A 19,675-nucleotide genomic window follows, 5' to 3' on the forward strand; every position below is an offset into this window, starting at 1 on the left:
AATAATAAGCATAGTTTTCAAATTATTTACTTTCTAATAAATCTCTGCTGACTAACATAGGTCTGTATTCCTGAAGGAAAGAAGGAAGGAAGGAAGGAAGGAAGGAAGGAATCATCATCCCATAAAGTTTTGCATGCTTTGAGGAGACATTTTTTAAGTCACGTACCACATGCATTTAAAAATCAATTATATAATACTTGAGTTTCTGGCCTTGCTGTTCCAGTACTTTTAGGGGATTGTAATATCTTGACCCTTCAACTAATTATTTTAAATGTTACAACAATTCACACAAAATCCATGTGTGTGTGTGTGTGTGTGTGTGTGTGTGTTTGTGTGTGTGTGTGTTTGTGTGTGTGTGTGTGTGTGTGTGTGTGTGCGCCAGTTACTGGTTTCTGGAAGCGAAAGCAGAGGCTCACACAAGTCACGTACTACATGAATTTAAAAAAGGTTCCCTTCTGAACCTGGATCCTCTCAAGGTTTCTTCCTCATTTCATCACACAGAGTTTTCCCTTGCCATTGTCACCTCAGGCTTGCTTATTAGGGATAAAATAGGGATAAAATAGTAACTTTTATTTAAACTTTATATGTACAGTATATATTATAATTAAGTAATGTCCATTGTAAAAGGCACTATACAAATAAAATGAATTGAATTGAATTGAATTGAATTGAATTGAATTGTCAGTGGATTCTGATATGAGCAGATTGTGGGATACCACGCCATTTGACTCAGGCTTGATCAGGGCTTGGGAGGCTGTAGCATCTGTTATTTTTCAAATAAAATATTTTTCTGGCTGTTGAACTGCTAATCTTGTCTTTGTTCTGCACGACCAAAAACATCTTTATCCTTACAAGTCCTTAAAATCTCTTAAAATGGACACACAAGTGACGACAAATCTGTGAGTACACCGAGTATTTTCTGCTTGAAAAACCTGTCTAATGAAAAACATTAAAAACAAAAGCAAAACATGATATGCTAGCCACACAATCAATTTGAGCATTGTGGAGCCTATTCCAGTGGACTCAGGGCACTACTGGCAGGGTACAATCTTACACAAACACACACCAGATTTAGAGATGCCAATCAGCCTTCAGTCTTTAGACAAAACCCCTAAAGCATGAGGAGAACATCTCTGCTTATAGAGGGTGGAGGTGGGATGAAACCCTTACCCTCTGAGTTGCAAGGCAAACATGCCATCATGTGGGGTGAGGTTCATATTTAAATGAACCTCATTTAAAAGAAATAAACTTCTGATTTAGACCATCCCCACTTCATCTGTATAGCCAAAATACAAATATACAAATATTTGGAACACTAACCATATACAGATATAGACTGTGCAACTGTGATGCCTCAGTATGCATCAGGACCTGGATATTTAGTATTTTCTGCCCTCGTGTGGTAAAAATAATTCACTGCCTCACAGAATATTGAACCATATGATTAAAAGAACAAAAATATGTAATTTCTGTCATTTGCTGGCCAGTCTTTTTTTTAACCTGACACTTTATTTCTCCTTCAGAAAAATTACCTGAGAAATGCCAATCAGCCTACAATGCATGTCTTTGGACAGGCAGGAAGGAAACAAGAGTAGCCAGAGGAAACCCCTGAAGCACAGACAGTACATGCAAACTTTGCACACACAGGGCACAGGCAAAAATTAAACTCAGGAGATACGTCCCCAGTAGGGTTCATATTTAATTTAATAATAATAACCAGTCAAAGGTTTGGACACACCTTCTAATTCCATGGTCTTTCCTGATGTTTATTTCTTTCTACATTGTGAAACAATGCTGAAGGCGGCCAAAATACACAATAATGTCCTTTGAACAGTTGATATTGAGATATGTCTGCTACTGATGCTCTGTAAAGCCTTCATAAAGGCTCTAATCTGAGGTGCTGTTAATTGGTGATTTCTGAGGCTGGTAACTCTAAATGAACTTCCCCTCTGCAGCAGAGGTAAGTTTTGGTCTTGCTTTCCTGGGATGGTCTTCATGTGAGCCAGTTTCATCATGGTGATTGATGGGTTTTGCAGATGCACTTGACAATACTGTTCTTACAAGAACTATTCCAGAACACCTGACCTTCGTGTCTTAAAATAACAACTGACTGTTGTTTTTTGTTGTCGTTACATATGTACATAAGTCCATGTGTGTTATTTCATAGTTTTGAAATCTCCAGTATTGTTCTAGAATGTAGAAAATAAATCCCTAAACAAAAAACATTGAATTAAAAGGTGTGTCCAAACGTTTGACTGGTAGTGTACATGCATGCATGTATACATACATATACAAACTTCTGATTTAGGCCATGCCCACTGTAGCTGTATAGATACATATAAACGAATATTTGAAGCACTAACCAAATACAGAGTGGCATTGTGTTATACCTCTATATACATCAATGTCTGTAGCTAGATTTTTAGTTTTTTGTGCCCTCGTGTGTCAAAAATAAGTCAATGCATGACTGAATATTTAATCACATGAATGACAGAAATAAGCAATTTTTACTGCTGAATCTCTATCTATCTATCTATCTATCTATCTATCTATCTATCTATCTATCTATCTATCTATCTATCTATCTATCTATCTATCTATCTATCTATCTATCCCTTTATGTGTAGAATTTTGCCTAAACATTAAACCTGTATCTTTGGGTCTCTTTATGCAGATGAAACATCTACACATGTTTTTTTATAGGCCTACATTTATATAGACCAATAAATATAATCAGCTATAGATATGTATATTAACATTCACAAAACATAATCAATTGTTTGCTTTTTATCCATACTATTTTATGCAATATTTTACTCAGCACAGCATGGCATGCTGAGGTGGAGAGATGCAACCTGAACAAATAGAGAAATATACACTTACTGGAAATATATTGAAGATATATATCTAATATATCTGAAGATATATATATATATATATATATATATATATATATATATATATATATATATATATATATATATATACGCTATATTGCCAAAAGTATTCGCTCACCCATCCAAATAATCAGAATCAGGTGTTCCAATCACTTCCATGGCCACAGGTGTATAGAATCAAGCACCTAGGCATGCAGACTGTTTTTACAAACATTTGTGAAAGAATGGGTCGCTCTCAGGAGCTCAGCACGGGTTGCTGAGGCACGAAGATGCGAAGAGGTCGCCAACTTTCTGCAGAGTCAATCACTACAGACCTCCAAACTTCATGTGGCCTTCAGATTAGCTCAAGAACAGTGCGCAGAGAGCTTCATGGAATGGGTTTCCATGGCCGAGCAGCTGCATCCAAGCCATACATCACCAAGTGCAATGCAAAGCGTCGGATGCAGTGGTGTAAAGCACGCCGCCACTGGACTCTAGAGCAGTGGAGATGCGTTCTCTGGAGTGACGAATCGCGCTTCTCCATCTGGCAATCTGATGGACGAGTCTGGGTTTGGCGGTTGCCAGGAGAACGGTACTTGTCTGACTGCATTTTGCCAAGTGTAAAGTTTGGTGGAGGGGGGATTATGGTGTGGGGTTGTTTTTCAGGAGCTGGGCTTGGCCCCTTAGTTCCAGTGAAAGGAACTCTGAATGCTTCAGCATACCAAGGCATTTTGGACAATTCCATGCTCCCAACTTTGTGGGAACAGTTTGGAGCTGGCCCCTTCCTCTTCCAACATGACTGTGCACCAGTGCACAAAGCAAGGTCCATAAAGACATGGATATGACAGAGTCTGGTGTGGATGAACTTGACTGGCCTGCACAGAGTCCTGACCTCAACCCGATAGAACACCTTTGGGATGAATTAAAGCGGAGACTGAGAGCCAGGCCTTCTCGTCCAACATCAGTGTGTGACCTCACAAATGCGCTTCTGGAAGAATGGTCAAAAATTCCCATAAACACACTCCTAAACCTTGTGGACAGCCTTCCCAGAAGAGTTGAATCTGTTATAGCTGCAAAGGGTGGACCGACGTCATATTGAACCCTATGGATTAGGAATGGCATGTCACTTAAGTTCATATGCGATTCAAGGCAGGTGAGCGAATACTTTTGGCAATATATTGTATCTGCAGGGTTCAGGCACTCCTCACAAATAGACTCTCCAGTGGTAAGTTCTCAACAAGATACACAAAACAATAGCAAGTTTTGTGATATGACTGCTGAAACTGATTGGATGAATGCATTTTTATATAATTAAATGATGATTAAATATTCAGTTACAGATTACTAGAACATTACATCATACCAAATTTCAGCTCGAAAGGATTTTTGTTTCCTTAAAAGAAGCTTATAGATCCAAATTCTGCTTGATTGACATGTAAACAACCCAAAAATTCTAGGACTAGGCAAATTATTTCAGAGCCAAATGTTCCAAAAGCAAATTGTACAATTGTTTGTATAAACAAATTAAGCTGAAGAATAATATATGTTCTTATCCAGAGCAATGTACAAAAGTGCTTAGAAGTCTCTATCAATTAATACATTAACACTGGTTCAATAGGTAACAGACCTAGGATACCATCAGCCTAAAAACTCAGTTGAGAGGATTTTTTTTGTTTTGTTTTTTGTTTGTTTGTTTTATATCAACATACAACATACAATACATAAAACAAATGGGGAAAAATTCATTCATTTTCAAAATTCATTTGAAGACAGTCAGTGACTCAGCTGTACATTGCAACACTTTGGTACGTACCAGAAAAGAGAAGAGTCTAGATGCATACCGACCTTGTACCCTGAGAGATGGTGGAACCAGTTGAGCAGTGCTAGTAGATCAGAGGGAGCAAGGTGAAGTGCGAAGGGTAATAAGAGCTTTGAGGTAAAAGGGTGCTGGTCCATTCTTGGCTTTGTAGGCAAGCATCAGCGTTCTTTGGTGCTGATGAACATGAATATCATGAATCTAGTGGCCATCAGTGAGATTGCATCAAATACCCAAATTTATAGTTCAAGTTTTATGACCCTGCTACTAGTACATGGGTGCACTATACCAATTTCAGCATGATGGTTGACTTAAGGTTCCTGAAAATAGACCCACCCCCTATGAATGACCATGCGCCAAACTTTGCTTATGACCTTAGGATCTTGTCCAGTTTATGCCTCTCAAATTGTCTTGGCTACCAAGTAATCATAGGTTAGAGCTGTATATGAAAATTAGCTTCCACTTCAAGAATTGTTTGAGGAATTAATGCCATATTATTTAATAATGTCAACATGTTTAAAGCATTATTGATGTTCATACACACCTGAATATTTTTACTTCAAGATAGTGAAGATTTGCCAGATATCCTAGGACCAGGTTGTGAAAGATTTCAAATGTTATCCAAATTATCACAAACTTCAGTAGGTGGACATAAATAGTCCAAAAAGCTATTTTTAGACATTTTAGAAATGACCTATTACAGAGAGTGAGACACTTGGACACTTAGCTGATAATTACCTTTCTTGCTCATGCATTCAATATGGAAGGATGACCTAAACGTGGTAGTGTCTAGGCTGTTCCAGTACTTTTCTCCCTTGTTTAGAATGTTTAGTGTCATCCACTCTGCTGAGAAGGTGATCGGCTGCAATCTTCCATCTCTCCAGGAGCTGTACCTCTCCAGGACCCAGAGACGTGCAGCCAAGATCGCAGCCGACCCCTCTCATACCAGAAACAAACTTTTTCTGTCCGTCCCCTCTGGCAAGAGGCTCCGGTCCATCAGGATGAGGACCTCACGCCACAAGAACAGTTTCTTCCCCGCTGCAGTCAGCCTGCTGAACAGTGCCTCACTTACCCCCAGATGACCCCCCTCCAACCCGGACACTCACTTCCACATTCTAAATTGCACTACTGTTCATTCAAACTCACACTTTTATACACAATACTTATCTCATTCTACATTGTGTACATACCTCACATCTGTATATATGTTACAGTCACTTTCACTTTTTACATTTTTCTATTGCACTAATTTTCATACAAGTCACCTTATACAGTATTTATTTAAATTATTTACCTGTGTATATGTTTGCACCTGACACCAAGACAAATTCCTAGTACTGTAAAGTGCTCCTTGCTGACCCTTTGCTGTACCTGGCAATAAACCTTTTTCTGATTCTGATTCTGATTCTGATTTTTACAGTGCTCCAAGGAAGATTCAAGCTGTTGCTGATTTGCTTACAAACCTCTCCTAACAACTTTATCTCAAAGCAGTTCCTTGGTCTTCATGACAGCAGGACTGATGTGATCTGCTATTTTAGATGTAAAACCTCCCACACCTATTAAGTGACCCTACAGTTGGATAGAAAAAATTGAAATGAAATGAACACAGACATTGTTTAATTGATTTAGTGTGGAGGCTCAATAACTGAGCTAGTAGGGATGACCAAGAACCAACTGACCAAATAATCATTCTAACAGAGCTTCAGAAATCCCTCTCACTGACTCAACAGTTTCACTGTTTCATTTCATTTCTGTTTCATTTCACTATAGGGATGGAGTGTGCTAGAAGCTGATGTGGATGGAGCAGATGGAGTTCAGCCCCAAAAGTTCAGCTTTTTTCTCAAATGAATCAGATGAGAGAATCTTTTTCCTCAATACCAGTCCTTTAAATGTCTAACATATGTTTTATTTAGGGGTGGCTTAAGTCTAACCTCTGTGATAAAGGCCTAAATGATGTTTTTGAGTTAATTGCCTGGTACGATCTCCAATCTCTGAGAGGGATTTCTGAAGCTCTGTTAGAATGATTATTTGGTCAGTTGGTTCTTGGTCATCCCTACTAGCTCAGTTATTGAGCCTCCACACTAAATCAATTAAACAATGTCTGTGTTCATTTCATTTCAATTTTTTCTACCAATGTCATTGGTAGCATCATGCTATGGGGTACTTCTCATTGGCAGGAACAGGGAGACTTGAATTAAGGGAAAGATGTACACAACCAAATACAGAGAGGTCCCAGGCGAAAAGCTGCTCCAAAGTGCACACAACCTCAGACTAGGGTGAAGGTTCAGAATGATAACAAAGGGACATCCTACTAAATGTCCTTGAGTGGCCAAGACAACCCAAACTTGAAGCCCATAAAAGAATATCTGTGGAGAGATGTAAATATGACAGAAGATGTCTCCCTGTTCAATCTGACTGAAGAGCAGGGGCGATTCTATGATTTTCATTTAAGGGGGGCTCAGCCCCCAATGAGGGTATAATAGTAAAAATAAATAAATAAAATAAAATAAATGTTTGATTAACAGGGTAGGATGGTAAACTTATTGCAGCATTCCACTGTATTGCATAGATGTGTATAACATTTGAATACTGAACAAGCCAAATATAAGTCTTTCTGGTATAAAGCAATGTGAAAAACTGGAGAGCATGCCAAAACACATGCAAATCAGGGTTATTCCACCAAATACTAAATTCTTAATGTTATTTAGCCTTTAACACAATTTGTTTACAAATTATTTGCATTTTGTTTTATTTGAGTTATTAAAGCTCTGCAAATACTGAATGATCTTGGGTTGATGTATTGTCATTTCCTTTAAATATACACTTTAAATAATAGTTATATTTTGAATTTAGGAGAAATATTGTCAGAAGTTTACAAAAAATGAAACAAAACTGTTCATCTCACCAATACATGCACCTGTAAGAAAAAAAAAAACATAAGAAACTGATTATTTTGCAGTGGTCTCAATTTTTTTTCCAGAGCTGCCTTTTAATATATTTAATATATTTTTTTTTAATATATTTTTTTTTTATGATAAGAGTATTTATCCAATCATATTTCAGCCAGTGACTGACATTATGTGTTGCCCGGGTGAAAGAAATCTGCCTTAAGATCTTTAGAATCAATAGTGCAGGCGCCCGTAGCTTAAAATAAGTGGCAAGTATATTATTGTTTCCTCTGTTTTAGATGCCCCTTTATCCCTACAACTCCAAAATTATCGACACCCTTCAAGAGCAAAAATGGGTGACAATATTTGTGCCAGTAATTTTTAAATTACTGTTTTGTGTGTTACGGTGTTTTGCAGAAAGCTTTCACTGCTTAATAAAAAGATTGTTTCTATATCAAATATTCCATGTTGCATTTCCCCCCCTTATTTCTTTGAAGTGTTTTAATAATTCTGGAGTTATCCACCATTCTGTGTGTTTCGATATTTTGTATGTGTTTTCCACTTTGCTGCTCTTATGTTCTTGTGTGCAATGGATATCTGAAGCTATCATGGATACATACACACTCAGACTGGTCAGTTAAAGATTAGCGTGGTCTGCAGACCCTCTGCTCACAGGATGTTTGCATCATTCTGTGAAAACTTTATGAAAATCTCAGATCATCAACAGTTTCTAAAATACGCGTATGAACAACCATGCGACAGTAAAAATCACCATGATCACACTTTTCTTGGCCTATATCTGCATGATTTTATACATTGTGCTGCTGCCACATGATTGTGCTATTAGATAGCAGCATAGGTGAACAGTTAATGTAGGTGCTCAGCCCCTACAGTTTCCGATATATTTTACAATTAATGTATATTCCATCAGTTGCAATTCCATGTCCGTTGTTAAGTGGAAGGTGTTCATTGCTCTCAAGTGATTCATTACGAAACTTATTTGGAAATTCTTTTTTTTCTTGCATGACAGAGGATGTGAGCATGTGAGGGCTTGCGGTGGAATCTTATGGATCTCTCACTTTCTGGGGTTTGCAGGTACAAGCAAGACCCTGGAATGCAGGACTGATAGCGTAGCTCCAGGCCAGACAAATGCTGTTTGAGCTAACCGGTTGAGCTTGGACAAGGATTTGTTTTTACCACTGATTTGATTTTTGCAGTGCTTTTTACTTTTTATGTATGCCGTTCCCAGGTTTCTTTCATCAGTGGTGCTTATGCTGATTTTGTTTGCCGTGGGTGTGTTGGATTGTGGCATTGTCATGTGTTAAAGCCTTTGCTGAATTTTTTTATGTGCTAAAAGACAACTGAATGCCAGCATGGGCAGCAGGAACTGCTCTTTTTTGCTGTTTTGCCCCCCTTTTTTAATCATTGATAAATCTGTCTTTAAATCTTTATCTGTCATAATTTGCATCACAATCTTGCAAAGTGTTCCACTTCTGTACTTTTAGTATATACAAATATTTTAGTGTTTAATTGTGATTGGTTACAAAGGAATGCTGTTATAGCCCAAAACTTCATAACTCTGAAGTCACGTTATTTTTTTCAACACTATGCCCATGTAATCTGGGAATCATGTTTTCTGTCTTTACATTTATTGTAACACAACTATCCCATAAAATTCAGTGTGTTGTATAAAAACATTATCAAACTAATAGTTTCTTTTCATGTAGACTTCACTGGTGTTTTCTTGGACTGTTTGTTCATTACCAGATAATCTCAGTCTCAGAATTCAAACTATCCTTCAATGAGAGTGATGTGTGTTTCTCTGTCATAAACTTGGTTTATTGTTGAAGAAAGTGTTGGTGACAAAATGATGGGTGGCAAGCGATGATGTTTATGCTGTAGGGGGGATTTTGCTAGCATGTTTTGTTTCTGCTTGTCCCCTTAAAGGATCATGGCAATTCAATCAGAAAATTCTTCTGACTGATCAGTTTTGTCCTCTGAATATTTTACCCTGCTGGGCTGGGCCTCTTTCAGGATGGACTCCATCTAGTGCTTGAAAGACCGTGCTTGTGCTTCCAGAGACTTGTACAATGAATGCCATTTAACTTTCCTTTTGGTGGTCTAACATCTTACTTTTTTTTTTCTTTCCCAGAATTTGTACCTACTTCTGCCTTACTATTTCTGTGACTATTAATTTAGTTGAAACTTTTTCACATTCCATGCAGCACAAAAGCTATTCTGTATAATTTACAGAATTAAAATGGTCTCATGTCACCACTCAAGGACATTGTAAAAGGAAATGGACTTCAGTTCTTTTTTCCCATTGCCTGAAAGTATTCACATTATGTGCCATTGTAGTGCTCAGTTACTGTTTATCTGGGACTTTAGTTCTAGATGCCATGTTGATGCTGGAAAGTAAAGAGGTTTACTTTTTTTTTTTAATATTATATATATACTATTATTATTATTATTATTATTATTATTATATATATTACATTCTGACTAATTTTGCGTGTATGTGCATGGGAGGAAAATGAGGCAACTAAAGACTGCTTGTTATTTTAAGATTGGGGAACTAGGTTTTGTTTCCCTGACTTTTTTTTTTTTTTTTAAATCGTTACATAACCAAGTTTTCTATATGTATGTAGTTGCCTGTTATCTCATCTCATTTCAAATCCAGAAAAATGCACCTGATGTATCGCATTAATTGGAATTAATGTCAATGGCTAAGAGTAATGCATAATTACTCAGAGGTAAATATTTTTCAACTGGTAAAATACCTTGTTCTATAGATTAAAAACAACATATATTCCTTTACACAAATTAATGCATAATGTAAACTAAATTGAACTTTTAGTATATTTATAAGAAGTTTTTGTAGAGTAGAGGCTACAGTATGTAATCGAACCTATAGATTGGCAGTAATTGCTGGCAAACAATTTTTTTTTTAATTGTTTTTGATCAGTTATAAAATAGTAGTTGAATTGTAGGTAGCTGTGACCTTTTGGGGATTTTTGGCAGGGCCGAATAAAAACATCAATATGGAAATTTTGTGTTTTGTTGTTTTTTTACTTTTAGGATCCATTAGATGGAGCCCTAGATCACAATATAGATGCAGACTGTTGTGAATCAAGACTAAAGTAAATATGAGTAAAGCTTAAATACAAGAACTAGAGCTAAGCACACAGATCACAAAGCATGCAATAGGTTATTTAAATACATAAACACAAATAAGTAATGCCTGTACAACCTGCTATGCATGATATACAAAAAAACAACAACATATGATTAGGCCCAATCAGTCAAAGGATTTGGCTGTAAGATTCAGTGAAAATGGAGCTTGTTTGGACTTATTATATAGATATGGCTATGATATAATTAGACGAGTTACAATAAGATAACAGAAATAATAAAGTCATGGACTTGTTTCTCCACAATATGTTTTTATGCATTCATGCACAAACGTTATTATGTAACAGATTTAACAGCTCATCAGATTTCTCTTTGTCTGACAAGTTACTGCTAATTATAATAATTTTATCAGTGGTTTTCCCATGATTATACCTACATGGAATATAACAAGTAATTTAGCCAAAGCTGAGATCTTTTGAGCAGCTAACTGTCCAAGCTATATTTTATGATGACATTTCTTTATAATTATTTCATCAAAATGGAAGTGTATGGCCTTTTTATAAGTGTCAAAATTTGGGTTTTTAGTTGTTACAGCAGTAAGTTACAAACATTGACATAATCTTATAATGTAAACTATTATCAGCAGTTCTGTGGTTAATATAGTATTATGTGCAAGTTAAAAAAAACCCTCAGAAATAGCTTCAAAAAGTTTCATGAAAAGTTTTTAATTATGGATTTCCTGTTTGCTTTTTAATTCTAAAAGGATCGGCCTCTTAGTGGATGGCTAAGACTACTTTACGTCACGTTTCTACTTCCTTAATTACACAACACAAAAACATGAGACTGTTCTGTTGCATGGAATTCCCAGTCTTGGGGGGTGGGGGTGGGGGGGGGGGGTGGAGGATGTGCGTGTGTGTGATCCTTGTAGTTTTACAACTAAAATTCCCCAGTCTTGAGACCTAGCTGATGACAAATTAAAAAACAAAAAAGCAACTAATTGTCATTCAGGGCCATCCAAAGTTCTGACATGATTCTGAAATAATGTGACATTATTTCACTGTAATTATAAATTACAATTAAATTAGGCTTAAATGTATTAAAATAACAATCATACTTTGCAGTAAACAAGTTATGCTTAAGGATTTCCTTGATCCTTCTACTTGCTCTTGTTTTTGAAACATTATTAGTGTGATTGCGTAAGCAATGTTAACTAGTCCTAAACGGTAAAATGTTCATCATGTGTTTCTAAAGTGTGCTATTACTTTTCATGCTGATAAGTATTGTAGTTTATTTTATATTCATTTTTTCCAGGTTTCCACACGGACATTTAAGGAGAGCACGCACAGTTTGGTTTTTCTCAGAGATTTTCGGGAGATGTCGTAAACAAGCATGTAAAACATTACTAGTCCTAAACGGTAATAGCTAGAAACATGGTTCCAACGCTAAAATGTTGCCCATGTTGTGCTTAAGTGTGCTATTACTTTTCATGATGATAAGTATTGTAGTTTATTTTATATTAATTTGTAAATGCATTTTTACGGACTTCAGTTCCTGGTTTCCGTACAGTTCGGTCTTTCTCAGAGGTTGTCGGTAGGTGCCGTAAACAAGCATGTAAAATATTACTGCACTGCACTTTAGCTTATTTGGTAGAGCACCCGCCTCCCATGTTCGAGACCCGCTCGGAGTTGTATTTATATATAATTTCAGAAGTTCTGACAACAGTTTAAGCAACATATATATATATATATATATATATATATATATATATATATATATATATATATATATATATATATATATATATATATATATACCAACGCTAAAATGTTGGTCATGTTGTGCTTATAAGTATTATAGTTTATTTTAGATGTATTTTTAAATGTATTTTTCAAGGACTGTGTGTGTTTCATCAGCTAGAGTGAGGGAAGAGATTTTTTTAAGGACGCATCGTCTTTAAACTGTTCCTACAGCTTGAATTCTTACTCTACAGCCACATAAACTACCTTAAACTTTTTAAACTGTGACTTTAGCTTGTATATACTATTTGACAATGTATTGCAATAGCTTAAGCAACATATTGCTTTACTTTTCGCAATCACACGCATTTACTTCTTGCAAAAATTTTTTTCTTTAGTGTAGTCCCTAGGTGACACAAAATTGCCTTGTTTATTGCTTATCCTGGGTGTGTGTAAACAGCTTACACAATAAGCTACAGAACATTCCCACATTTCATCATAGTTGACATTATTATAGGTGTAAGAAGAAATGCTTCCTGGAATTCCACCATCCTGATCTCCAACCAGGCTAAAGGCAGATACTGAAGCTGAATGAATGAACAAATTTAAGAACAATTAAATTATAAAAGAAACTGTAGAAACCTAGTCATTATTTAAGTGTACTATAATTTATCTGTAATTTATTTGCGAAACTCTGGAAAAAGTCTGTCTGTCTGTCTGTCTGTTTCTGTCCAACTAACTCCTATAACTCTTTAAATAACCTTTCTCTCCTTCTCTCTAAACACTCTCACTTACTGTATTATTTCTAACTCTGTCTGTCTAGTTCTTTTGCTATATTTTCTATTCTGTCTGAGTGATCCCAAACTTCCGAGTGGTAGTGTAGTAGTGGTAGTGTTTTTCTGTTTTCTCTCTCTCCAACTCTCTCTTTCTCAATTGACTCAACTGTGGATGAGTAATGACTCATATCCTGTATCACCTAGAAGTGGATGCTGTATGTAATCTCAGGGAAATTTTCTGAATCCCATTTTCCATTGTCTCTGGCTTTTAAATCTACAAGTGTTTTTTTTTTTTACATGAATTGTGCATTGTTAAATGCATCGAGAAATAAAAATTAATTAAATTTTACCTTCTTAATTTTTACTAGCTTTTCTCAAAAGCACCAATAACTGTAATAAGTGTATGATGAGGCACTAGTGCATAAATCACTAAAAGAGTAGTCCTAAAAAGTAGTGAAGATAAAAATGAGCTAGTATGTATATTTTCTTTACGTATTTTCCCTTTCAACGTTGTCAGCTCAGAGCCATGGTTTTACACTCAGGTTTCAGAATGCAGGTGTGTGGATCTGAGTTAAGAAAAGTTTTTTAACCCATTGCATATTCTTTGTTATTAACATTGTAATGTTTCATATTCTTTACTAGTATTTGCCTGTTTATACTGTGAAACCTTCCTTATATATTATGCCAAGGTCTGCCATCATCCTGACTTGCCAAACACAGAAAGCAGAGAAAGCTGAATAGCCTGGATACTCACAAATGTACAATAAGGTACAAATGTACCTAGCAGCTAGGTTGCCAGACACTTATTTTATTCTCACAGGACATTTTACAATATTAACTGTATTGTCTACAGCAATACATTGTATTTTTCAGCAGAATACTGTAATTACTGATTCTCATATTGTACATTTACATTGAATTACTGGTTATTAAATAATTATCATTTTTTGTTATATTTGTTATTTAATTGTTAACCATTAACAATGCAGTAATCTTAATATTTTTCCAAATGTAAACAGACATTTGGCTAAAACAACTAAACTGTGAATAGACAGGTTTTTCAGAAATATATTTTAATATGACCCAGAAACTGAGAGCCTGAAACAAATGTGTATTAGCACTGGACCTTCAGCAGATTATTCAGCATGAAATAAGAAAAAAACATTACAGGCAAAAAAAAACCTACAAAAACAAAAAACAACTCATTAATAAATGGATAAAATCGTAAATTGAGAAAACAAGTTAGGCCGCAGCAAAGACACAAAGCTCTGTTTCTTCATCACATTAATCTCTGGAGAGAAACTGTAATAATAATATAAGAAATTCTAATAAATAAAAAAAGAACTAGCTTTCAAAATGACCGCTAAAGAATGAGAGAATATAATGTAGTGTGATACTGTAATAACGGGTGAAGGCTGAAAAACAGAAAATTGCTGTATATCTAGCCACTGTATAAAGATACAGCATGTTACTATTTAACGGTAAAACGGTAAAAAATACTTCTAGAAATGACCTGTAAATGTACTACTAATAATAAGACGAACAAAGGAAGTGTTTTCTTTCTGATTACAAAATGGAAAGTTGCAAAAAAAAGAGAGAGAGAGAGAAGGTGCTTCTTAAACACATGAAAATCCACAATGTCGTATAACTGCCTTTACTGAATTTCACAAACTTTCACTGCCCTACCTCATAAGGAAAGAAACTGTGAAAACCCTTAAGGATTCTTCAGCAGTCTCTCTGGGCAAACCCTTCCCAGTCAGAGACATGACTAATGTTAACAGCTTCAGGTTTTTAACCAACCCAGCAGGAGCCAGTTTATACAGGATTCCTGCAAACCTGCAGTCACACCGATCCTTTATGTATAAACTTGCCTAATGAGCATTTGAGGAAAAAGCAGAATACACAATGCATATTAATGTACTGCCAGTTCATGGTCAGGTGAAACAATTTATGCCAAGTTCACACTGCAAGTAAAACGCTTACTGCGTAATTAAATGCGTTGGGTTCTTATTCTGGGCTCATATGCTTGTCTGTACATAGTATAGTTTATTAATAATGTGTTCACCAAGTTTGGTGTGTTTACAACACTGTTTTAATGCATTAAGCCACGTTAAGCGTTTTTCACGTTAAGCGTTTTAGAATGGCCCATAGAGTTTATAGTTTTTTTTATTAGAAAAATGTCAAATACAGTTATATCAGAATAAATAAGCTTTACAATTACATTAAACAGAAATAAAGTAGAAACATTTCCTTGACCAGCCGCATCAGCAGCAGAAAATTGCAATTTGTTCAATTATACAGAACGCACAATCCTTGTTTCCCGCACTGACCATTTGGATCAAGAACTTTTTGCGGAGTACCATTCACAGTCTCGTGTGAGATCTCTCGGGATCTTGGGTTATTTCTTTGTGACTTATCGTGTGAAACGCAGTTTGCGGACCAGACAGAGTTGTCTGTGATTCTTCCTATTGTGAAGTCATGCAGTGTGTAACCTCCTGTCACTGATCCATCGTGTAGTCTGAACACAGCAGGGACTTAATGCTATCCCAGATAGTCATGCAGTGTGAAAATAACCGTGAACTTTGAAAACCGTGCAGTATGAACTCGGCATAAGTACACAACCAAACTGAGAACATTAGAACTAACATTATTATTATTATTATTATTATTATTATTATTATTATTATTATTATTATTATTATTATTATTAACAAATTTTGTTAATATTGCTAATTATATAAGGATAGGAACAGGCTAAATATAAAATGTATTATTTTATGTTATGTATTTTATCTAAAATAAACATTCCATGGGATTGTGTAACGGCCGTTGACGTAACACATTGCATAACCTCTCTTCCACTTCCTTCCGAGTAATTTCCAAGCCAGTGAGTATAAATACAGCAGGGCAAGCAGCGAAACTGCATGGACTTGCAGCTTAACAGCTAGAAAAAGAGAGTCTCACAAGGACAACTTCAGCTCGCACTTTCTCATCTGATCTCATTAACCACTGGTATGTATTCTGTGGATTTATTTTATATGTCTAGAAAATATGAAGATTGTTCTATGAATATCTGAATAACTGATTGATTGATTGATTGATTAATTGATTGATTGAAAACAAATAATAAATATTAATGTATCATTTATTTTTGTTCATTTATTTACCTTTAGAAATGGCTGACAAAGATTTGTTAATGCTGGAAAGGTAAGACTTGTCTTGGAAACACTGAAAAATAATGAATAGTAATACCTTGTGTAATTAGAGTAATTATTATTATCACTACTATGCTTAGTATAATAAAATTTATGAAGTTTCTAAATTTCAAGTACCAGTTGTTCTGTCACTCAGGTCATTTTGAATGTCCAGTAGATGAAAGTCTTTCTGGATAAGTAGTTAAAGTGTTTTCAAGATTATAACTCAAATAAACACGCATGTTCATGAATTCTTTCCCTTTTAACAGCTACTTTGCCAGCGACTATGGCTTTGATTCAGACGACACAGATTTTGATGAGCTGGACTGCTCTGATCCTTTGGCCATGGTAAGTCATGGATACAGATTTGTAAAGCATCAACTTCCTTTTCACTGTAAAAACTGAGCTCACTGTGGACTCTGATGTGTCACAGAGCGGCAGATGTGACATGCACAATGGAATCCGTATCGAGGTCACCAAGGAGCCTCTTAGCATGCGCAGTGTTGCTAACATTGTAATTGCTCTGAAGAGGCTGAAGCACACTCAACATGTTCAGTCCACAGAGTTCACAGACCAGGACCTCTTCAATATCTTCATGGAGAATGTGATTGAAGGTGTGTTTCAAAACATTATATCTTAATGTACATGCATATATTCTTACTCTGCTCCAGGGTAAGATGAATCTGATTCCTTGAGCACTGACACACCCCATCTTCTTCCCACAGAGAGTGTGGTGATCAATTTGGAGTGTAGCGAATCCAAGAGTTACAGCATGCAGGACAAGATTGTGCAGTGTACAATATATGACAAGTCCAAAAGGGCCTTGGTGCAGAGAGACAAGCTTCCTATTCTGCTGGCCATTACTCTGAAGGGTGGAAATGAGAATAATAAAGGTAAACTTCCAGTAAAAACCATTGTCCACCTGACCATAACTTCACTCTATGTCTTTAAGCCCTGTCTTGTAACTCTCACCTCTGAAACATCACACCTTTTCAGTCTAATCTTTCTTGCTACTGCATCCTTTAGTCTTGCTTATCTAATGTAAAAACCTATAAACTGAATTGTCATTTTAACCAACATGGATATTTTATTCAACAGCATGGTTCAACCTCTCAGCCTTCAACCCACCAAACTGCAAAGAAAACACAAAAGGCCAGCCTGTGTGTTTGGGAATTGTGAAGAGCAACCTCTTTCTGTCATGCAAACTTCAGAATGAAATTCCTTTTCTCAGCATAGAGGTATGTAAACACAACCAACTGGCAACTTACTGAATCACTGAGTTACCATGCGTATACTGACTAGAAACAAATTCTAGATATGAGAGTGGCATAACTTCAAATTTACACAGCATTCAGTCAATAAATGCTGCAGTAAAAATGAGAGAACACAAACTTGTATTGGTTATGAGAGATATAATGGATTTATTCTTTTGTAGGAGGTAGAAGACAAAGAGAATCTGAAGGCCATCAGGGAGAATGATGAAATGGAGCGCTTCCTTTTCCTCAGAAAGGGCTCTGGTGACACCCTGAACACCTTCGAGTCGGTCAGATACCCGGGCTGGTTCATCACCACTTCCAAGGACGACTTTAAGCCAGTGCAAATGTCTAAGCAGCAATCCAGCCACCTCCAGCTGTTCACACTCCATGATGAGACAGTAGTCCCTCAGAATGAGTTCTGATTCAGAAAACAGTTTCCAGAAAGTATGTACTAGGTACAAGTGTAAATCTGGAGGCTCATTACATGTTTAAGTATATCTCATCTTGAGATACCTGACTGGCCTTTGCTTATTTGTGGTTTCAAAATACTGTTTTTTTATCTAACTGTATTTATCTTATTTATTATAAAGTTTGTACTGATTTCATTACTCTAATGTATTGATATGTTTAAAAGCCTAATAAATGTTTTTTCAGATGCATGGCATTGTATAGGATTTGCATAAAGATAAGAAACCTTAGTGTAATTTATGCTGAATTTTTGGATACACTAAACTAACTGCACTGACCTGCAGATAAATCTCAGACATTTCTTGCCTGAAAGGAGAGCAATTGCACTTTAATATAATTTATCTGGTTAAAGTTATCATCCCATCAGTATGCAGAGATAGTCAGATGAACTATCTTCAGGTCAATGGTGCATCTTAGAAGACGATGTCCAACAATGCATAAAGAGAAAATAGTAGAATTATTTAAAATCAGAATCAGAATCACCTTTATTTTCAAGTACTGTGGGTTTACATGTGAAAGGAATTTGTCTTGGTATACTGGTGCATAGTTATATTGAAGCAAAGAAGCATAAAAATATAGAAACTATAAGCAATGAAAAATGTAAACATAATAAATATTAAAAGTTGAGAAATATAAGAAGTATAATAGTGTGTGCTGTGCAAAGGTAGGCAAGTGTAAATGTGGCATTACAAATGATACATGCAGTGCAAATGAAACATTCACTGTAAATTACTGCGGGATGTGCAAAAGTGGACGACTGTAAATGCTCACAGTTTGAGGAAGAAGGTTCAGTTACAGTTTAGCAATCTGAGTTGTTTGTGTTAATGTAACTCATATGAAACAGCAAAGTATTGTTCGTTAATGCCTAAGGAGGCAGGTAAGATACCATGGTGGGTCCTGGATATTGTTTATGAGGCCAGTTGTGGATGGTAAGAAAATGTTTTTGTGGTGTGAGGTTTGAGTCTTGTTAGACAATATCATCCTGCTGGAAGGGTGGAAGGGTCAGTCACCATCTTAACTGCCATGTTTTATTGTCCTGGAAATGTGCACGTCCTGAAGAGGTAGCAGATTACAACTAATCACCTTCTCAGCAGGGTGAATGACACTCTGCAGTCTGCTGTTGTCCTTAGCAGTGTACCAAGTAGTGATGGAGGTGGTGAGTGAAGACTTGATTATGGATGGAGATAGTGGTGGGTGAGGAGGTGGAGGGGGCTGTCAAGGTGTTCAACAACAGTAACACAGGAAGTGCTTCTCAACCTGTACAACAAGCAGCAGAAAGTGCGGAACAGATCACTTAGCTGGTGGTATTGAAGCATCACGCTATTCCCGACAATCATGACAGTGTGGGTTCAGTGACACAAACCCACACCCTTGGAAGCAGTCTTTCAGATGGTGGAGGATCACTTGGCAGTGGTCCCTGGTCCAGGAATATCTCTCTCTCTCTCTCTCTCTCTCTCTCTCTCTGAATATCTCTCTCTCTCTCTATCTCTATATCTGTATCTTAATGCATATATTAATGTATATACATAAACA

General features: G+C 36.2%; 1 protein-coding gene across 1 annotated transcript; it reads left to right on the forward strand.

The window, feature by feature from the left end:
* The first annotated feature begins 16,194 nt into the window (after nucleotides 1-16,194).
* Nucleotides 16,195-18,355, forward strand: LOC131366515 (interleukin-1 beta-like). Its single transcript, XM_058411020.1, has 7 exons — nucleotides 16,195-16,236; nucleotides 16,398-16,431; nucleotides 16,688-16,766; nucleotides 16,852-17,032; nucleotides 17,144-17,311; nucleotides 17,517-17,656; nucleotides 17,854-18,355. Exons 2-7 carry the CDS (start codon nucleotides 16,400-16,402, stop codon nucleotides 18,094-18,096), a joined length of 843 nt encoding a protein of 280 aa, XP_058267003.1. The 5' UTR covers nucleotides 16,195-16,236; nucleotides 16,398-16,399; the 3' UTR covers nucleotides 18,097-18,355.
* The last annotated feature ends 1,320 nt before the right edge of the window (nucleotides 18,356-19,675 follow it).

This window comes from Hemibagrus wyckioides, linkage group LG16, assembly GCF_019097595.1.
Source record: "Hemibagrus wyckioides isolate EC202008001 linkage group LG16, SWU_Hwy_1.0, whole genome shotgun sequence".
In the NCBI taxonomy this organism is placed as follows: Eukaryota; Metazoa; Chordata; class Actinopteri; order Siluriformes; family Bagridae; genus Hemibagrus; species Hemibagrus wyckioides.

Bases quoted from the DNA above. Each gene is read 5' to 3' on its own strand.
- LOC131366515 (XM_058411020.1), top strand. From the start codon at position 16,400: ATGGCTGACAAAGATTTGTTAATGCTGGAAAG. The intron at 16,767-16,851 runs GTAAGTCATGGA...GATGTGTCACAG, and splicing joins GCTCTGATCCTTTGGCCATG to AGCGGCAGATGTGACATGCA. The intron at 17,657-17,853 runs GTATGTAAACAC...ATTCTTTTGTAG, and splicing joins TTCCTTTTCTCAGCATAGAG to GAGGTAGAAGACAAAGAGAA.